We start from the raw sequence: 22,863 nt of genomic DNA on the forward strand, positions 1-22,863 counted from the left end.
CAAATTGTCAAAAAGTGAAGTAAAATGCTTCAGAAAGCACAATTGCCCTGTTTCCTGTATGGCAACTTGAACAACTTCACGTTTAGTGAGGACAGAAAATGTCATATTAAGAAAGTAAGGTCAAAAAATGATACTGTGGGGTAAAATTAGGTAGTTAGCGACAAAAAAAAAAAGACAAAATGGTGGACGCGACTCGGACGTCGTAAAGTCAAGATCACTTGAGTGCGTCGTAACCCAGGGACTACCTGTATACGAAAACAGTTTTAAAATAGGCCATTAACTGAAAATGCGCCTTATAGTGCAGATAATACGGTACTACTACGGTATAATCGCTTCATGTGAGATTTTCTGTGGATTGTGCCAAAACATTTTAGGAATATCAAGACAAAATGCTAATTTCCGGAAAGGGAGGATGACCAGATTCAACCAGATCTGAATTTATTGTTGTAAAAGGACTCCCAATTGAACTGTTTGGAACAGCACAGGTTCTGTTAAACTGGACCTAATAACACTTTAAGGCCTCGCTATCATGGTCTTTGCATAGGGGCTGACCTTGACGCTTGAAACTACGCATGGGAATGGATCTCATCGGCCCGCAAATGGAATAAATTACAACAACTCTGGCTTGGTGTTATTGACCTCCAGTCTACGAGAGCTGCACAATGATAAAGCACCTCTGCCACAGAAAAATATGGGCAAGCCTGTTGTGTGGAATGTTTAATTCAGCAGGGGTTGCTCATTACTGCTAATCGGGATGGATGAACGAAGAAGGAAAGAGCCTGATTTCCTAACATGTAACTAGGACCTGCAGGACTCTATTAGGAATCAAGAAGGGTTAAGAAACAGGGTAATTGTAGACGAGCCAATGAGCTTTCCCGTGAAATCAATCCATGTAAGAGAAGAGCGAAACGTTCAATACCGATGGGAGGCTCTAATATTTATAGATGATGGAGACTGAAATGAGAGAAGCTTTGGGACGGATGGGAGCGAGTACTGTGCACCCCGTGCAGCGCACATTTGCGCTTAATAAAGACTAATTAATTGTCGCAACCCAGATGCAATATTGCTTTTCGCAATACTGTGACAACACTGCTCCACAAATGAGCGCAGCAGGCACACCGCTTTGCTATTGACCCTCCCCGGCAACAGGGAGGAATCCACTCGTCTGTTATCAAACACATGACATCAAATATGGAAATGTCGGACGCGCAATATTTCCCAAGACGGAAATTAGGCCTGCATGTTATATTGCTTGAACATCGCCATCGCAGAACATGCAAAAGTTTTTTTGCTCGGTTGTTTTGAACAAGTAAACTTTTATTTTGCTTCATAAAAGCAGCAAGTGTGCAGAGACATGGCCTCCTGGATCCCTATATATGTTACATCCCTTGCCTGGATTAAACTGTATTATATGAATAAAGGTAGTTGAACTTGACATTTTAATGGTCCTTCGAGCCGGATTGCAATATACCCGGAGTTCCGAGAGGCGGAGTCGACCTTATTGTATCTCACAGCATCTTAATTTTTACTTCATTGATATAACGTGTTCTGTCCTCAATAAATGGGAAGTTGTTCATCTTTACAGGGCAGTTGTGCTTTTTGAAACTTTTAACTTCTTTCACCTTTGTCAATTTGTAAAGCATATGTACACGAATGTTCAAAACGACACGCATTGTAACAATAAAACACTTGACACAAAACAATTGGTGTTCAAACGTCCATCTAGTCTGATCAATATGTAAATTGACTAAATTAGCTGAATTTGCCTAACAAAAGTCCGCTATCTTAAATGCTAGGAATGCTAGCGTATTTACAATTCTCATTGCAAATCGCTCACATGTCAAACTAGCTTTAAACCTACCGTATTGGCCCGAATATAAAACAGTGTTTTTTGCATTGAAATAAGACTGAAAAATAGGGGGTCGTCTCATATTCGCAGTCTAGACATTATACCCATTCACGGATATCATTGAAGCGATGTTCTGTCATGACAGATCTCAGCTACTCTCCCCATTCACGACGCTAGATGGCGCCAACTATCAGTGAAGCGATGTTCTGTCTTGACAGATCTCAGCTACTCAAGTTTAACCAGTTTGCATTATTTTATTTAATGTTTTTCCTTATTCAGATTTGTTTCAAGACTACAGTTACAGTTAGACTTCACTTTGATGGTTAATGCAGTTATTGCAATTTTGTTGTTTTATCACAATATATTGGTTTATTTACATTTCAAAAACCAGAAGCCATTCATTTACGAATGTGATTGCACTTTTGTTTACATATTTAAATGTTCAGATATTAAGATTTGAATGAGGCAAAATAACATGCTTTTTCTCTCAAATATATTGTTATAATCATTTGTTTCGGATGTACTGTAATTATTTTCTGTATAAAAATTAATTTGGTGCTCAAAAAGTATTTTTTCAAACTTGAGTCTTGAAAAAGAGGCGGTCGTCTTATAGTCAGGGCCGTCTTATACTCGAGCCAATACGATAATTACACATGCATACATTAGCTGAAACAACTTACAGCCTTATGTGGGCCAAACCAGAGCACAGCTGTCCTTTATCCATGTCAGACGAGTCTGCTCGTCAGTCATACAATATCGCACAGCCCTAACGGAAATCTGCTTCCGCTATGACTACTATTTAAGTAAAGCATGTTTTGCTTTACTCGTTCTGCCACATTCTGAACTCACAAATCTTGATGATGACTTTTTGATTAAGATGCAGTCGTGGGTGCGATCAAGCGTGTTTTTCTCAAATTTAGACCCAGTCTCTGTGGGTTGACCTACTTATTGCCGCATCATGGAAAGCACTTTGTGATTCAAAGACTTGACTAACTCGGATAACAGTTTGTTTTGATAGAAGGCTCTGATGAAGTGATCCTTTTATGGGTCAAGTCAAAAGTGAAATGAGAGCATCATGATTCAATTTGGGGTTTGCTCGGTGAACGAAGTAGCCCTGGAAACAGCGTAGTGAAGAGAAATGCGAGCGCAATGACATTTTTGTGTGTAATATTTGGCCTTTGCAATGTTTATCTCCACTTTTACCCTTGTGTAGGTGTGCAGAGCATGCTAACAAGGCTCCATTTGAGCAGTTTGATGGATACTTCTGCCAGGCGAGGGCAGCAGGCAGCCAAGGATCATATTATAGGAGACATCTAGAGCTGTACACAAAGCTTTAACGAACCAGTCTTATTAGAAAGGTTTCTTCATAATATAAATAAAAGACAATCATCAATCAAAGCTAAGAGCAAAAATGATTTTCGGCTTTGAATGATAGGTTATGATTGCAAGTTAACATTTACCAAAATTACTCCTCAGTCCCTTTGCATGTTATGATTGCAAGTGCAACCCAAATTAGCATTAATTAAGATCTATACTAGAGATGCCGATCGATCGGGTCCGATCACGTCATTTTCAAAGTATCGGAATCGGCAAAAAAATATCGGACATGCTTTTTTTAAATATATGTATTTTTTAATTAAATCGTTTTCTAATTGTATTTAACGTTACAGACATAATATGTCTTAGTTTAGGCTTAAGGTAGAGTTATCAAATTTATCCCGATAACAGTGATTAATATTTTTAAAAATGCATCACGTTAAAATATTTAACGCAATTAATCCATGCGCAGCAAGACCCACTCACGCATTGTCGCGTTCAATTTGTAATGGCGCCGTTTTACCTGTATAGAGGGCAGCGTAAAATGAGTAGAGTGAATTTTGGCAGCCTTTGGCGCCTTTTTTTAATTGGCAAAAGCCTCACAATCCCTCTCCCTACGTTTGGAAATATTGTGGGAAGCAATGTGGGGAAGTAAGTTAGTAATTGAACTTTTTCTTAACACCCTATGTTATTTCCCAACGCAGAGAAGATATATCAATCGGTAGCACTACGCACAGTCATGGTTACACTTCCCATCATGCATTTGGGCAGAACACTTAAATGGCTGCAGTATCATTTACTGAAAGCTCAACAAATACACTAGATGGCAATATTTAGTCACAATATACAAAGTCACATGTATCCTTTACGAATTACAAGTCTTTCTATCCGTGGATCCCTCTCACAGAAAGAATGTTAATAATGTAAATGCCATCTTGAGGATTTATTGTCAAAATAAACAAATACAGTACTTATGTACTGTATGTTGAATGTATATATTCGCTCGAGTTTTATTCATTTTTTTCTTAATGCATTGCCAAAATGTATATGATCGGGAAAAATTATCGGGAATGATTGGAATTGAATCGGGAACAAAAAAAAAGGATGGGGAAATATCGGGATCGGCAGATACTCAAACTAAAACGATCGGGATTGGATCGGGAGCAAAAAAAGATGATTAGAACAACCCTAATCTGTACATCTATTGTGTATATTAGGAGTGTGACAATCAAGGGCGTAGGTTTGGTCTCAATGGGCTGAATTCAAAATCAGATGAAATCGTGACCCTGCCGATGTCATCATCCAGCTGGGGACGCTAGAGCACTATAATGATAAGCGGGGCTAAACGGCAGGTTAAAAGACTAGTCATTTGCCAAATTGTTGTATATAATGGAAATGTCTCAAAATATGATTCTAATTCAAATAACATTGCTATTTAAGCTTTTTCTATGCTGTCACAGGCACTTTAACCTTGGGGAAATAGTCGGATTACATCGTGCTGAACCAGATTAGAGATTTTCACAGTTTTGCCAAGGTTTTTATGATCAGGTACAGAAAAGAGAGACAGAAGCTCAGTCTCTGATATATTTGACAATTAGACCGCCGAAGACAGGGTTTTCTATCTTTTCCTCAGGATGGTGTGGCCAGTTTGATACTTTTAGCCCTCCACAATCTGGCAAGTGGGATAATATGACGAAGAAAGAGACTGTGGACTGCTCTAAATGGACTCCATCCTGCGGGTGCATTGCCCGTCGCTTTCTCTTTTCTTACCATATAACTGCAAGGAAACTTTCACTCTTAGCGGTCAGAAAGTCGGGCCTGTACTTAATGGCTTTTTGTTTACTAGCAACACCACAGCCTGAAGGAATCCATATCAACAAACGAGAACTTCCTCCTCAGAGGAAAACAGAACAAAATAAAGAGAGGGTGGAGTTCTGACAAAACCTATTACCAAGTGTTCCCAAGTTAGTCGCAAAGCACGACACTCTCTTTAGTAATTAGGAGTCTTTTTTGGGGGGGGGGGGGGTTTGTTGGCAGGCACTATGGATAAATCGTCTCTGACAATGGAGACGAGCGGATAGAGAGACCGGTAAAGTGGCGCTCGGTCCCTGAAGGGAACAAAGGGTGTTGCTTGATGTGATGACCCAATGCAAAAAAACTCCTCGATGCGCACCTACAACCCCTAGAAAAATTATGGAATCACCAGTCTCGGACGAGCACTCACTCAGAAATTTTATCATGTAGCACAAACTCAGATAAAATGCTTGAAAAATAATGAATTAGTTCAAAAGTGCAACTCTTTAGCATTTAGAAACACTAAAAGAAATGAATAAAACATTGTGATGGTCAGTAAATGTTACATTTATAGAGCAAGTGCAGGGAAATATATATGGAATCACTCCATTGTGAGGAAAAAAATATGGAATCATGAGAAACAAACAAAGAAATAACAATCAAAACACATCTCGAGGATTTAGTAGCACCACCTTTGGCTTTTATGACAGCTTGCAGTCTCTGAGGCATGGACTTGATGAGTATTCTTGGTGACTATTCCAATGCAGATTCTTGACTCTTGAGAAGGTGATGATGCTGGAACTTTTGTTTGGTGCTGTTCCAGTGAGATTTACAAAGATGACTAATTCCCTCAGTCCTTGATGATATGGGGCTGCATGTCAGGCAAAGGCACTGGGGAGATGGTGGCAATTTGGTGCCAACTCTCTTTGATTGCAGTTGCCAGATTATCCTTGCAGGTCGGAGCCTTGCTGTGGACCATTTTTTTCCTATTTCAACCACAGGTTGTCAATAGGGTTGAGATCTGGGCTTGATTTTGCGAGATTTGCAGGCCATGGTATTGACTGGATGAGTCTTTCTCCAAGGAAAGCTTTAACAGTTTTAGCTCTGTGGCATCATGCATTGTCATGTTGGAAAATGATTAACATATTTTCAATTGAAGGGATAAGAAAGCTGTCTAAAATTTCAATGTAGACTTTGTCTGACATACAGCCCCATATCATCAAGGGCTGAGGGAATTTTGATGTCTTCTTCAGGCAGTTATCTTTGTAAATCTCACTGGAACAGCACCAAATTAAAAGTTCCAGCATCATCACCTTGTCAACAGTCAAGATTCTGCATTGGACAAGGTGTCAAGAGTCAAGAATCTGCATTGGACAAGGTGATGATGTCCATGCCTCAGAGACTGCTAGCTGTCATAAAAGCCAGAGGTGGTGCTACAATTATGATCGATTATTCAAAGTAACTAATTCATCGATTAATCGACTACTAAAATTAAGGGTGGTACTTAAAACAAAGCATTATTTTGTCTTTTAAAAAAATAAAAATGGCCTCAGGACAAGAAAATGTATCGTAATTTTCTATAAGGCCGCCACCCAAAAATTTCACACGAAAACTGCATTTGTTCACTGATAAGCCGCACAGGACTATCAGCTGCAACCGTCCTCACTGTATTTTGGGATTCTTTAACCATAAGATATAAAACGGGAACACTATTTGACAGCGGCATCATAACACTGTTATAAGACCAAATGAACCACCATTCAGGGCTGGCCCAGCCTATACGCAGACTATGCAGCTGCTTAGGGCCCCTGACCACTAGGGGGCCCCAAATCTGGCAATTGTTTAACTTATATTCTATTTTGTTTACTACAGTTTGCTTTATTTGACTTTTGTGAGTTTTGACACTTGATTACAAGCTTAAAAAAAAATAAAAGTTCTTCCTTAACTTCTTTCTTTCCTCTTTTAGAAAAATGTTTGGCGCTATCTACTGCAAGTACAGACAATCATTTGGGGTGAGAAATTTGAAGTATGCAGTGCAACAAAATCTGATTAATATACAAAATATGGACGTATGGGTTGGATTGCATGTATGGGTTTCATAGTACACCATGACGAAATGGTGGGCCAAAAATATGGGCCCCTTTGCATTATTTTGCTTAGGGCCCCCAAATGGCCTGGGCCGGCCCTGCCACCATTGCTTCAAGAAGCTTCATTTGGCCATCACTACTCCCTTGGGGGAGACAGTCAACCTCTGCTGCTAAATGCTGTCAACACTGTTGTGGTCCGACATGCCTCCTAGCATGCATTGCAGTGCTACAGATTTAAAAAACAAAATTCATGTCCTGTGCTAATTATGTCTTCAGTTACTGTTCCAGTTGTTTCACTAATTGCTAGCTATGGTATTTCGTAACACTTTGTTTGACAGTGGTGCCTTAAAGCTGTCATAAGACCATCATAATTATGACATGACACCGCCATGAGCATTAATAAATGTTTATGACAGATGTCATTTTGTGTCATCCGGGAAATTATCTCACTTTTTAATAGTCAAACTAAAAATTGGCCTTTTAAGATGCACACACACTTCATGCGCTGTCCTCCCATGCTGTTTCCTTGGCTGAGGTATAAAAATAGATGCTTAAGACCTCTTTGGCAGACTGCTTTCCACATGTTTGTTTGATTTCATTTTTTTTACCCCATTCCTAATTCTGCAATGATGGCACGGCATTTCTCAAAGCACTTTTGTCATCCTGCTGCTTAGCACACTCGCTTTGATTTACAGGCTATTCCTAAAAGAATGCCAATTATTTGCTATTATTGTAATTTTCCACACAAGGGAAATCATAGCAAGGGGTACACTCGTGATTGTCTGAGAGGAAATGAAGAGTAAAAGAAGAGGGCAGATGAGGATGATGATGATCTATCACAGCGCAGGGGAGAGATACAAAGGAGAGCGAGGGCTGAAAGTTTCCGACAGAACTTTGCAGACTCTCGATTCGTTTCCTTCATTACTTCCCCGCGATGGCTGCCGCTTTGGATTTAGTCAGCTGGCAGGAAATAGGAAGGAGACGCTAACTGCGATCTGGATCAGGCCTGACAGGGATGAGATTGGGAAGATGTGCTACTCAGGTCGCTCCGGGATTGTGGATGTTCTTTCTCTATAATGTATCGATAATTCCTAAGCACCCGTTATCAGACGCAGTTTTATATACAAATAATGTCAACTGTTTGTGCTGCTTTCATTTTTGAGATATTGCTCAATCCTTTTATATGTCTGAGGTCGACCGGCCCCCAATTTTGATCTAAACCGGCTATAAATGGTATCAATCGTTTGCGCTTTGTTTGTGCAGCAACAGTTTTATAACCCCTAGCAAAAAGTATGGAATCACCAGTCTCAGACGAGCACTCACTCAGACATTTTATCATGTAGAACAAACTTGACAAAAATAATGAATTAGGTCAAAAGTGCAACTCTTTAGCATTCAGAAACACTAAAAGAAATGAATGAAAAATATTGTGGTGGTCAGTAAATGCTACTTTTATAGAGCAAGTGCAGGGAAATATATATGGAATCACTCCATTCTAAGGAAAAAATTATGCAATCATGAGAAACAAACAAAGAAATAAACAAAGCACATCACCACCTCTGGCTTTTATGACAGCTTTTAGTCTCTGAGGCATGGACTTGATGAGTATTCTTGGTGACTATTCCAATGCAGATTCTTGACTCTTGACAATGTGATGATGCTGGAACTTTTGTTTGGTGCTGTTCCAGTGAGATTTACAAAGATGATTGCCTGAAGAAAACAAAATTCCCTCAGTCCTTGATGAAATGGGGCTGCATGTCAGGCAAAGGCACTGGGGAGATGGCTGTGGTTAAGAACCGCTAAGTCTCAAAATAACTATCCAAAAAGTCCAAAGGTATTGTATTTTAAATTGTTAGGTTGTGTGTTTGTTTTCTCCTCGTGTGACTTGTCTCTGTGATTGCCCATTGATTTCACCTGTCGTGCCTGCACATAGTGAGTCCTCCTGTATTACCCAGCTGTTCCTCATTGTCTCGTTACCCCTTGTCTGCATGCACCCAGTTTCTTTTCAGTCCTTGTTGCGTCATTGTCAATGTACCGGTCCACGTTCATGCCTGCATTCCCCCCTAGTTCCATGTGTTACTCGCCCTGCTTTGAAAGCAAGTTTTGTTTGAACCTTGCCTTTTGATCCCTAGTCCTTTTTTTTGTACTTTGTGCTTTTGTTAGTTATAATTAAAACCATTTTTTGAGTTCTTTGCCACCTGCCTTGCATTATTGTTTCACTACAACCTGCCTGCCCGCGCATTCCCTGACATAAATAATGATGGCGGATACACTGCCCTCTGGTGGCAGCGTTGGGTCTGGCTGGAATGTCGCCTTGTATGGCTGAGGTGCAGACTCATATGTCTTACATGGATAAAGCTGCGCTCTGGCATAGACTTCATTACCTATTGACGTGGCACTTGGTCATTCTTTGCGCCACGCCCTATCAAAGGGGGGCGAGCTTCATTTCGTATATTCAGGCGAAGACGGCACACGCTCATGTCTATGCTGGATTAAAACTTGGATTTTTGAAGAACTACGAAAGCTGTGCCGCATACAAACAGGAAGGATTGTCTCAGGAGGGATTTGTTCAAGGATTTAAGGTAATTATTATAGTTTTCGTACCATGCATGCATTTTTAAACCTTTTGAAAAAAATCAATGGTTGAATGGGAAACGCTACGGCATTGGCGTCATTCTTCGACATATATACATAAAATAGATGCGTGACTGACCGGTTTTTTGCTCTTTTGACGAAGAATCGAGACAGTTTTACATCCATATCTACAAAGAATTCAGTGATTGAAGCATTTATTAGCAGGAATTTTGTTCTTTGTTTATACATGGAGGCGGCTAAAGTTCGTAACTGACTAACCTCATAGTTGGCAAATTTACGCGAAATAAATGCTACATGCACTTTTTTTTTTTTTTTTTTGCTTTTAACCAAGAATCGAGACTGTTTTACGTCCATATCTAAAGAATTCAGGGATTTAAACATTTATTCACAAGAATCTTCGCCAGAAAAGCTCGTGTTACGCCAGGCGGCCGCTAGCCTCATTCGCTAACAGTATATAGTGTATAATGATAATAAAAGCTATTATATTCTATAATAAGTTGTGATTGTATATAGAATTTATTAATAATCTATTTACATATTACTTATAATTGATTCTACATGTTTTCCTCAAGTATTACGTTTCTGATGTTAAATTGAGTGATTTATTAGCTGTTGAAAACTTGCAGTAAATTAAAAAAAATAATAATAAAGTTGCTATTTTGGTCAAAAACATATGTTAAATATTGCTATTGATCCTGAAAATATAGGTGTTTATCCCTGCATTTGGTTATTTTTGTGCATCGAGTGTAAAATCTAAGACTTTTATAGGCATTTTAAGTTGTGTTATACTGATATAAAAAATAACCGGGATTTGATATGGGAACAACTTTGAATTTTGTGATGCTGCTGCTCATGGAGACTCATATATGGCTAAGGTTTTGGTTTTGGTTTTAGGTCGGTAATAGCTTTGGTTTTGAAAATATTTGAATTTCAAGTTTTTGAAAATAGGCCCCCTACGAATCGGCCCAGTTTCCCTTGTCATGTCACTAAGTTCTGAAGTTTATGTGTGAGGTACAATAAGTTGAAAAAGAAAAAAGAAAAAGACTGGAGACAAAATGGCGGATGAGACTTTGGCGTTGTAAAGTCGAAATCGCTTAATTCAAGTTAACACAGGAACTACATGTATCTGAAAAAAACCGTTGCAGCACAAACCAACACTAATGCGGTTCCATAACGCCATAGATGGGGGGCTGCGTAAAGTCATCAATGCAAATTAAAAGCAGAATATCTATAAAACCAGTGCAGCACAAACGAAGCGCAAACGACACACCATTTTAAGACTGTTTCTATCAAAATTGACCTATAAAAGAATTATAAATATCTCAAAAACGATAGGAGCACAAATGAAACTTTTTACAGCACAAACGATTGACATCATTTTTACATAAATTTCCATCTGATGAGGGGCCAACTTCACAAAGGTCGCGCACCCAGGTCAAAGGTCAAGGAACTGATATAATGACAAGAAAGCTAAGTGGTAGCAAAGCCTGGACCATTTGGGAATGATCCAAGCTCTTTACCACGGCAAACATCGATACACAAAAACATGCTCCATTTTCTCAGTGGTGAAAACAATAAATGTTAAAGGGACGCTTGTTTGGAATTTGCAGCCGCTTCCTTTTTTTAACCCTCTGAGTAATTGAAGGTGTTCATCTTTAGAATCATTGTTAGAACTTTGTTAGCTTTTTCTTGCCGCAGCCAGTCCGATGTTTTTAAGACGAATTTATAATAGGGTTAGAAACTGAGGGCTTATCACTTGTTATTGGAGCAGCCCTCAGCGGTTAGCGTGTTAGGTGGTTAGATTCAGTTTCGGACATGTCCCCCCTACCTAGTAAGCAAATAAGCGGACGCCTCTGCCAATTTGTATGTGAGGCCGAGGGGCCGACGATTCATTTATTCCTCACGTAATCCCAACGCTCGCCGCTAAAGATGAAAGGGAATAATGCATGCGCGTTTGGTGGCACGCATTAATCATTCGGGAAGTGGGCGAGTCATCTCTTATTGATCCGCTGTTTGGCTCCGCTTTCATCTCCCGACCCGCTTCTGATTGGGATGCGTGTCGGAAACAGCGCGAGCGGAGGTGTCGCAGGGGCGACAAAGACCCGCTTTTGTTTTGGTGAAATAAATATGCGGGCCTTCTTCCTGTTTTGAGTTGGAAGACTGGAGCACCTTCAACGTGGTGGTGGACGGGCGTTTAGTTTAGCCATAGACTTCATAATGGTATTGACGGGTCGGTCATGCACTGCGCCTCGGCTTCAAGTAGGGGGCCGCCCACATCAAGAGGAGCTATTCACAAACACGCACGCAGCGATCTAACGCCGGATTTCTGTTGAAAAAGTACGAAAGCTGTACTGCATACAAACAGGAAGGATAGTCTCAGGAGTGATTTGTTTGAGGATTCAAGGTTATTATATTTTTCGTACCATGCATGCATTTTGAAATGTGAAAAAAATCAATGGGAGAAATTAGCCGCTACTGCATTGGCATCATAGTTCGCAATATTTAGTTAAAATATATGCTAACTGCGCGTTTATTTTCTTTTAACCAAGAATCAAGACAGTTTTACTTCCATATCTATAAAGAATTCGGGGATTTAAGCATTTATTCACAAGAATTTTCCGGAAAGTAAACACAAACTTGAATTTCTTTTTATCTTTTAACCAAGAATCGAGACTGTTTTACAGACATATTTATAAAGAATTCGGGGATTTAACGATTTTTTTCACAAGAATTTTAACCGGAAAAGCTCTATTTACATAAGGCGGCCGCTAGCGACCTTCACTAACAGACTAGCATTATACTTTGACATATTTACATAAAATAAATGCTAACTGCACAATTTTTTCCCCTTTAACCAAGAATCAGGACTGTTTTACGTCCATATCTACAAAGAATTCAAGGATTTAAGCATTTATTCAGAAGAATTTTCACCAGAAAAGCTCTGTTTACATCAGGCGGCCGCTAGCGACATTCACTAACAGACTAGCATTATACGTTGACATATTTACATAACATAAATGCTAACTGCACTTTTTTTTTTTTCTTTTAACCAAGAATCGGGACTGTTTTACGTCCATATCTACAAAGTATTCAAGGATTTAGGCATTTATTCACAAGAATTTTCACCGGAAAAGCTGTTTATATAAGGCGGCCGCTTGCTACATTCACTAAAAGACAAGCATTGGAATTTGTCATATTTATCTAAAATAAATGCTAAGTGCACGTTTTTTTTTTTTTTTTTGCTTTTAAACAAGAATCGAGATTGTTTTACGTCCATATCTGTGAAGACTTCGGGGATTTAAGCATTTATTTACAAGAATTTTCACCGGAAAAGCCGTTTACATAAGGCGGCTGCTAGCTACATTCACTAACAGACTAGCGATGTACTTCAACATATTCACGTTAAATAAATGCTAATTGCGGGGTATTTTTTTTCCTTTTAACCAAGAATTGACACTGTTTCACATCCATATCTGTAAAGAATTTGGGGATTTAAGCATTTATTCCCAAGAATTTTCACTGGAAAAGCTCATTCTACATAAGGCGGCTGCTAGCTACATAGACAAACAGATTAGCATTGTAATTGGACATATTTACGTAAAATAAATGCTAACTGCATGTTTTTTTTTGTTGTTGTTGTTGCTTTTAACCAAGATTCGAGACTGTTTTACATCCATATCTCTACAGAATTCGGGGATTAAAGCATTTATTCACAAAAATCTTTACCAGAAAAGCTCTGTTTACATAAGGTGGCCGCTAGCTACATTCACTAAAAGACTAACATTGTACTTTGTCATATTTATGTAAAATAAATGATAATTACATGTCTTTTTTTGCTTTTAACCAAGAATCGGGACTGTTTTATGTACATATGCATAAAGAACTCAGGGATTTCAGCATTTATTCACAAGAATTTTCACCGGAAAAGCTCTGTTTACATTAGGCGGCCACTAGCTACATACACTAAAACACTAGCATTGCACTTTGTCATATTTATGTTAAAAAAATGCTAACTACATATCTTTTTTTGCTTTTAACCAAGAATCGACACAGTTATACTTCCATATCTACAAGGAATTTGGGGATTTAAGAATTTGGGGATTTAAGAATTTATTCTCAAGAATTTTCATCGAAAAAAAGCTCTGTCTGTGATTCCACTTGGTCAGCTTTGACGGCCCCCTATTTATCGGCCCCGCGCCCCGCGTATGTCCCGTCAATACATTATGAAGTCTGTGGTTTAGCACTCAAAGGGTTAAACGAGCATCACTTTGGATGGTCCCTTTAACTTTTAGTGACTTTCTCATGTCATTTTTTCCCCTATAAAGTCACATTCATCCAACAAAAGACACAGGAATGACAGTTTTTTTAAGGAGGGGGGTTATGTCAGGTTATTTGGGGGTTAGTTCTCTGAAGAGATGCAGTCCAAGTTTAAGGATTTGCTCACCTGGGCCTTACATATTGCGACTTTTTAAATTCCGATTGCATAGTTTTGGAACACTTGACTCAATGATTGGATGTGAGTATGGGAGGGGGCGGAGCTCCAGGTCACATGGTTCTGCATCTCTTCCAGAGCGGTGGTTAGCGGTAGATCATTAGTGGAGTTAAAGTGATTTTATTACCTTTGTCGAGTAGCCACTCGTCAACTACCCGACCGAGGCGGTATGGGATTCTTTGTCTAGCAATAGCCAGGCGCTCATTATCAAAGTTCCCTTTAAGAAATTTGGAGAAAAATTAGGAGAGGTTACAAATAAGACAAGCAAATCTGGAAGTTAAAAGGTTAGAGGTTAGAAGGGCAACATGGCAAACGTTTAGCAGAAAAGTTATGTGCGGTTTTAGTTAGGACAGAACAAGGATGTTTTGGGGCTGCTTTGTTTGCTTGGTTAATAACACTCGAGTTACCGTGTATTTATATGCTTTTAACTCACGAAGGCGTAAGACAGTTTTATAAATGATTTAGACAGATTGCATTTATAGAAGTGCCCACTCAAAGTTGTAAACCTGTCCCGCGTTTAGTACACATAAATGCATTTGCAGTCACTTTACACAGTCGAGCAATCATTAGGATAGCAGGATAATTGCACTCAGTGAATAAAAGTGGAAATGAAACAGTTCACATTCAGCAATAAAACATCTTTGATGGTTGTTTGAAGGAAGACATTGTGTTAGTTTGACGTTTGACTTGAAATGAAGGCTTTACCGAAGCAGGCAGCAATTAGCATGGTCGCGCGAGGCAATTCCATCGCATAACCCTCCGAATTTCTAACTTTGTATTGTATACACGAGAGCCTCTTAATAAGCAGGAAATCTTCTAGTTCTCTCTGAAACTTCTTAGTCACTGAATGTATTGTATCCTCCTCTGAAAAGTGGTGCGTTGCCGCAGTGATCCAAATTAGGCCGTCTCAACATTCTGCACTACCTCCTTCCGCTCCCCAGGGGGCTCTCCGCCGCCGCCATCCGACAAGAAGCCTGTGTCTGTACACTCTTGCTGTGAATGTGTGAATAGCCCTTAAATCAGGCAAAGACCGTTTGTTTCCCAAGGATTTATATCAGTTACTTTGTTTCTTTCACAACAATCTTTAGATTCATTTGATTGCAAAAGATGCTAAAATTTGCCGCTACAAGGGAATGTGATACTAAAACATCCCTTATCAATCCTCTCAAATTGAACCGTGGAGATGTTTTCCTTCACAGTGGGATACCGGAACAATGTTTTTTTTTTCAGCAAAATATGGCTTTCCCTCCTGGTGATCCATTCAGTGGGGAACCTTTGGGGCCTTCTACGCATTCAGAGAACAACAAAAAAATATTAAAGTGAACAGTGGTGTGAAAAAGTATCTGAAACGTTTGGAATTTTTCACATTTCTGCATAAAATCCCCATCAAATGTGATCTGATCTTTGTCAAAATCAAACAGATGAAAAAACTGCTTTAACTAAAACCACCACCATTTATAGGTTTTCATATTATAATGAGGATAGTATGCAAACAATGACGGAGGGAAAATACAGTGCCCTCCATAATTAATGGCACCCCTGAAAAAGATGTGTCTTTTAGCTTCTAATATATATATTTTTAATTCAAATAATATGGGACCTTAATGGAAAAAAAAGAGAAAAATCCAACCTTCAATACAAGTGCATTCATTCAGTGGGGAAAAAATCCCACATAAAGAAAAAAATGATTAAAAATATATCTTGCTCTCATCTGACTAAAGCACACGGTCCCAGTTGAAGCCTGGGACCGTGTGTATTTTGTGTGGGACCAAGATTGAGCTTTTTGGCAACAAACACTCTAAGTGGGTCTGGCGTGCCACAAAAGATGCGCGTGCTAAAAAGCACCTCATACCCACTGTGAAGTATGGGGGTGGGTCAGGGATACTGCGGGGCTGTTTCGCTTCCAAATGCCCTGGGAACCTTGTTAGGGTGCATGGCATCATGAATGCTTTGAAATACCAGGACATTTTAAATCAAAATCTGTTGCCCTATGCCTGAAAGCTGAAGATGGGTCGTCACTGGGTCTTTCAGCAAGACAATGACCCAAAACATATGGCCAAATCTACACAGAAATGGTTCACCAGACACAAAATCAATCTCCTCCCATGGCCATCTCAGTCCCCAGACCTTGTTTTGTTGGCAAAAGGGGGTTGTACAAAGTATTAACACCAAGGGTGCTAATAATTGTGACACACATTATTTGATGTCAAATAATTTTTTCTTTATGTGGGATTTTTTTCCCCACTGAATGAATGCACTTGTATTGAAGGTTTGATTTTTCTCTTTTTTTCCCATTAAGGTCCCATATTATTTGAATTAAAAAATATATATATTAGAAGCTAAAAAACACATCTTTTTCAGGGGTGCCAATAATTATGGAAGGCACTGTAAGTAAGTGAACCATCACATTTAATATGTCGTGGCGCCCCCTGTGGCAGCAATAACTTCAACCAGACGCTTCCTGTAGCAGCAGATCAGTCTGGCACATCGATCAGGACTAATCTTGGCCCATTCTTCTCTACCAAACTGCTGTAGTTCAGTCTAATTCCTTGGATGTCTGGCAGGAAACGCTGTCTTTAGGTCATTCCACAGCATCTCAATGGGGTTCAAGTCTGGACTTTGATTTGGCCACTCCAGAACATGTATTTTGTTCTTCTGAAACCATTCTAAAGTTTATTTACTTCTGTGTTTTGGATCATTTTCTTGTTGCAGCATCCATCCTCTTTTTAGCTTCAACTGTCTGACAGATGGCCTCAGGTTTTCCTGCAAAACATCCTGATTAACTTTTGAATTCATTCTTCTATTAATGATTGCAAGTTGTCCAGGCCCTGAGGCAGCAAACAGCCCCAAATCATGATGCTCCCTCCACCATGCTTCACGGTGGGGATGTTGGCGAGCTTAAAATGTTTGGTAAAATTGGTTTTAATTCCTCTTTAAGTCTCCTTAGGCAGAGGGTTCACTTATTTTTCCCCCTTCTGTCTTTGTTTGCATGCTATCATCATTAAAATAAGAAAACCTATAAATGTTTGGGTGGTTTTAGTTTAAGCAGACACAGTTTTTACAGATGTCTGATTTTGACAAAGATCAGATCACATTTGATGGTGATTTTATGCAGAAATGTGAGAAATTCCAAAAGGTTCAGATTCTTTTTCATACCACTGTAAGTAAACGCTGTCATGAACGTTACCCACCACCTACGAGAGTTCACTCCAGCGTGCTTCGTGTGTCTAGCGGTGGTAAAACAAATACTATAACGTAAGCTTGTTAACGAGGCTTTGAACGTGGCTATTTGGCATGGCAAATAGCATACGCCCAAAAATAAAAATCGAAAGCCAGAGGAGAGGAGAATGCCTTATTGAAGGCTCAGTTCCATTTTTCTCGTGTCCTTGTCTTGTTTCAGGTTGTCCTTATCCTTATACGTATTTGAACATCATCCAGGCTTTCATGCTGATGTGTGTTCTGTTTTCAGATGAATCATGAATATCGTGGTGCCAAGGTTAGAAGCATAGGTGCAAGTGTTTGTGGAAGTTTTCTGACAAGTCCTGCTGTCATATGCATTTTGGGACCCAGAACCCTCTCTCCCTTATGCCGGCCGCCTGGAGCAATGGCACGATTTACAGCCGTGTCGCGCCAGTATTCTGGCTTTGGATGCTGAGGGGCAGGGCAAGGGCATGCTGATTGACTGGCACCTTGGGGAGGCACAAAGCAAGGTAAGGGACAAGAGAGATACTTTCCCACAACAAAGTAATGGTCTTTTTTCCCCACTCTGGGGCCAGAAAGTGCCCAAACAACACATTAAGCTCTCCAAAAGACAAGGTATATGGCGGATTGGCATTTACAATTATCAGATTTTTTTCAAGTTTCCATATCTTGACAATGATTCCAGCTCGTAAATTCCTCCCAAAAAGATATCAGTGTATATCCACGGGGTGCTCACGCTCTCCAAGGAGCAAAACGTATATCATGTAGCTCCGCAGGCGGCCAGGTGTCCTTGCGCAGGACACCCACATCGGAAATCCATCAAGCAGGGCGGAGATTACATTGTAGACGGTTGGCCGGCAGCCATCCAGCTCTTTCCCTTGCTGTCAAAGCAGCCTTTCTCCTTGTCAGCCTGGCCTCGTTGCCTTCTTGATTTTGGATATTTTAAATGGATTCCTTTCATCGGCACTTCAGGCTTCGGCGCCTGAAGAAGTCAAATCGTACAAACAAGCCAAATGATTCCGGAGCACAGGAAATGTGACTTTCAGGGCTCGAAATGGATAAAAAGGTTGAGGCGCTTGTGCAACGTAAACACTCCACCCACTCCTGCTACGCCTTCTTAACGATGACGCGCTCATCTTTCAAGCTCTTGAGGCTTCCGTGAGTTTGATTTTCTTTCTAAAATTGGATCGTCGCCACCTTTCATTTTGTCTCTCTCGAAACAGCACTTATTTAATTTGACCAAAAGCTATCCTTTCGCACTCCGTCACTCTCGCCCGCCGGCCCTCGCTGCCACCTACTAGTCTTCTGTCTCTATCACCCACGGCCAGTAATTGGAGAAATCTTTCAACTGTGTAAGAGCTCATCAGAGCAAAATAAATAAGACTCTTTCTGACCTTTGAATATAAGCAGTATGCTTTGTAAAACTTTTTCCATGTATGGACGGCAAGACATTTACCATTCTGAAGACACCTCTTGGAAGGCCTTGTTTGGACATGCGGCCAAAATCAGATTAGAACTGAACGGCTCTTTTGTAGTCTGAACAGTCCCAAAGCAAATAAATCTGATCTGAAACCACATACGGAGGTAATTTCAAATCAAGATATGGACAAGATTCTTCTCAGTCTGAACAACTCAGATAGGTTTGACTGTCCTTGGTGACACTCTAGGCAGTGTAAGGTATGTCAATAGTGCGGCACAGTCTGAACAGGCCCAGATCCGATTTGGACACTGTGTGAACAGTCAGCCCTAAACATCCGATTTGAGTAGTAATCTGATTGGAATCAGATATGCCTGCAGTCTGAATGCAGCCTAAAGCATTCAACTCAGAAATCATTTTTAACCTATCCAAATTGAAACCGGATGGCTCTATTATAGTCTGAAAAGTCCCAGAGTACTAAAATCTGATTTTTGTGAGATTGATTGAAATCAGAAGTTTCATTTCAGATACGGACAAGATGCTTCGCAGTCTGAACAGCCCAGATGGGTTTGACTGTCCCTGACATCACTCCATGCAGTATCAGGTATGTCAATAATGTGGCCCAGTCTGAACAGGCCCGGATCCGATTTGGACACTTGCTAAAAGTAGTGTGAACATTCAGCCTTAAAAATCCGATTTGAGTAGCAATCCGATTGTAATCACACATGCCTGCAGTCTGAATGCAGCCTAAAGCCTTCGACTCAGAAATCTGATTTTTAACCTATCCAGATTGAAACTGGACGCCTCTTCTGTAGTCCGAACAGTCCCAAAGCACAGAAATCAGATTTTTGCAAGACGGATTGAAACCAGTAGTTTCATATCAGATATAGACAAGATGCTTCTCAGTCTGAACAGCTCAGATGCGTTCGACTGTCTTTGACTACCCTCTAGGCCATGGGTGTCCAAACCTGTCCTCAATAGCCGCTGTGGGTCCTGGTTTTTGTTCCTACCAATCGAGCACAGACAGTTTAACCAATAAAGTTTGTGCTAAAACAAGCAGCACCTGACTGCAATCAACTGATTACACTTGTGGGACACCAGATTGGTGAAAGGTTGTCCTCATGATGGGTTGGAACAAAAACCCGCACCCACTGCGCCTCTTTGGGGAATAGTTTGGACACCACTGCTCTAGGCAGTGTCAGCTATGTCAATAATGTGGCCCAGTCTGAAAAGGCCCAGGTCCGATTTGGACACTGTGTAAAAAGTCAGCCCAAAAAACTCTGATTTGAGTAGTAACCCGACTAGAATCAGATATGCATGCGGTCTGAATGCAGTCTTAAGCCTTCGACTCAGAAATCTCTTTTGTAGTCTGAACAGTCAAAAAGCACACAAATCTTATCTGAAACCACATACTGGTTGTCAATTTCAATCAGATATGGACAAAACGTTTCTCAGTCTGAACAGATTTTACTGTCCATGACATCACTCGATGTGTCAGGTGTGTCAACAATGTGGCACAGTCTGAACAGACCCAGATCTGATTTGGACCCTTGCAACAAATAGTGTCAACAGTCAGACAACACAATCAGATTTGAGGAGGAATCCGATCGGAATCGGATATGCCTGCAGTCTGGACGTAATGAACTCATCAGATGTTGGGATTACACTCCTGAAGCCACATCTAAACTTCTGTCCCAACTTCATGAGAAGTCTTGGAATTATGCTTGCATGAGTTTTTCCTCTGTCCATATTGTATCCCTGCAGTCTTAAAAGAATCCTGTTGTTTTTACTATTTAACCTGCACTGCTGAGTGCTTTTATGCTACTTTTTCAACACAGGAAGTATATCCTCAGGGCTGGCTTCACCCCTTACTGGCTGATGGATAGCTAGGGCATAATGTAAGGAGAGAGTGCATAAAATGGTCAACGTCTGCTTTCCGGCCATCCAATACGCACTCCTTTTGCCACAGATAAATGTGTGCACTACCACAAGGATAAACACGCTGCCCGAGGTTGACACACATCATGTCGCAGAGGCTATCACAAGATGTGTTCAGTTCTTGACGTGTGGAGGCTATGTTGGCTGTCAGACTCCTTTCTGTCGCTTCAAATAATCGCCTCGGAGCAATCTTCAAAATATTTTGGATTAAAGTGCAGGTTACAGTGAGTGGCAGGGGAAAAAAGACCTTGTCAGCGTCTTTCTTGGGAAGGATAACTGGTGTACCTTTGTTCCCTTTGGGAGCTTGTACAACTCTTAGAATGTGGTCTGCTAGAGGAGATGAATCCCAAAGTGAATCCCTGAGAGCATAATGCATCGGGGCTGGGCCCGCAGCTGCAGTAGCGTCCCGACGAGGGATCCGTCAGCGGGTCAAAGGAGTCCGGAGGGAAGGCAAATTCACTAGAATTTTTCTTTTAGATTGACGGGAACAGTCATCACTCATGGCGGCAACAGGGGCATTTTGATTCGGGTGTTCCGCGAGGACCCGAAAATGCCTCTGATAAGCATGGAAGAAATCAAATAGTTGCGCTAGTGCTTCCAAAAGTGTCGGCATTGAGTGTTTTGTTCCACTTTGTTCCGGAATCAAATGATCTGATGTGGGTCATAGGAACTTGTTTCATTCGCTCCCTGTCTCTGCACATTTCCCGTCTTGACGAGGGAGACGAGCCTTCATCTGACGCTCATCTAATCCGCCCCCTTCATGCCTTGCAGCCCCTAGTTGGAGGTGTTTGCTCCCTGAATGCTGCTTCTCAAGCAACATCCTGAAAATAGATTGGAGTGTTAATGAGCGAAGCGCCCTATCCCTTCCAGACTCATCTAGCCGAACAACAACTAAAAGCTCAATCAATCAGCAAGGGATCCCAAAAGTAGAACATGACCACCACCGAAAAGGAAAACAATCCCGGCAACATGACACTTCTGCCAATGCTAATAGACTTTTTACAAATTTCTAGGCTTTGATTTGATCTTCTAGTGTTTTCGTTGAGGACAAGTTTTACAGTTCTATCACTAAAAACAACCGGGAAAAGTAAGCCGTCTCCGTTCTGTCGCTGCTCTGATGGATGAGCGAGACCACGCTCTTTTGTCAATGCCAAAACAAAGGCTAAAAATACAGTGAAAGAGAATGTCACGTCCCAGTCACGCAATAACATCTTGAAATCTTGATTAATAATAATACTGGCAGATGAAAAGCAGGCATAATTTCGCATGTCATAGGGGCCATCGGATACAGCACATGGTTTTGGAAAGGATTCGAGGTCACGTGAAAGACAACATTGCTAATAGGGCCCGTGCTGATTGTGTTTGAGCGACCTTTAACTCCTTGTTTTGGATCGAATTAGTGCGATACTGCCCACTTTCCAGGTGAACAAGACGGGTAACACGCAATGTCTTCCTTTGAACAACCATAAAAGAAGAGATAAACACAGTAGTGAGAGAAATGTAGCGTGCACTCAAAATAGCATTGTAAGCGAGGCCCCAATAGAAGAGTAATGCTTCTAGTGACTCATCAGGAATTTTTCAGCACGGCTGTGCTAAAAGCATCAAGTTTGTATAAAGTGCACTTTTGCTGATCTAGATTTAACCAGCGTTCTCAACTTGTGAAACTTGATTAGAGGGATTAAATTAGAACATCTAAAAATCATACCTAAGTTAAAAAATGTGAGTTAGTGCAAATATATGGAGGGTACTTAATATATAAATATGTATACAGTGTGCTCGTATTTATATGGTTAAAAAGGTATGTCTTGAAATGAAATCAGCCAGGGAACCTCGGACTTAAAGACTTGTAGGCTCTAACAAGCCACAATTGTTCTCTTTTACTAAAATATGTTATTAGGAACACATAGAAGATTGCCATTGATTTAAAGATCTCTAATATTTAGTGCATGTTTTGACACGCAATGGACGCTGGGGGTGATGACATAGTTGGACAAGACTGAGAGAATAGCTGTGCTAGCTAGCAAGCAAACCTAGTATGAAGACTGCATGATTTTGTCACATTCTGCTGCTGGTCAGATTGTTTTGTTACAGAGCTGTGAAGTGCGCGCGGGGTGATGATGTAGTTGGACTAGACTGGGAGAATAGCTGTGCTAGCTAGCAAGCGAAGCCAGTA

The 22,863-nt window shown here is 40.5% G+C and overlaps 1 protein-coding gene across 5 annotated transcripts in view; it reads right to left on the bottom strand.

Moving 5' to 3' along the window:
• The window catches only part of LOC130928636 (neurexin-2-like), a 774,303-nt gene that overhangs the window by 20,282 nt on the left and 731,158 nt on the right, over window positions 1–22,863 (bottom strand). For 4 of the 5 annotated variants that reach the window (XM_057855357.1, XM_057855358.1, XM_057855361.1 and 1 more), the window contains one exon: window positions 14,262–14,351. The exons of the other annotated variant lie outside the window; for it this stretch is intronic. In XM_057855357.1, the coding sequence (XP_057711340.1) occupies window positions 14,262–14,351 (90 nt within the window). The remainder of the gene's footprint in view (window positions 1–14,261; window positions 14,352–22,863) is intronic. 5 annotated transcript variants of the gene reach the window in all.

The sequence above is a fragment of the Corythoichthys intestinalis genome, chromosome 13 (genome assembly GCF_030265065.1).
Source record: "Corythoichthys intestinalis isolate RoL2023-P3 chromosome 13, ASM3026506v1, whole genome shotgun sequence".
NCBI lineage: Eukaryota > Metazoa > Chordata > Actinopteri > Syngnathiformes > Syngnathidae > Corythoichthys > Corythoichthys intestinalis.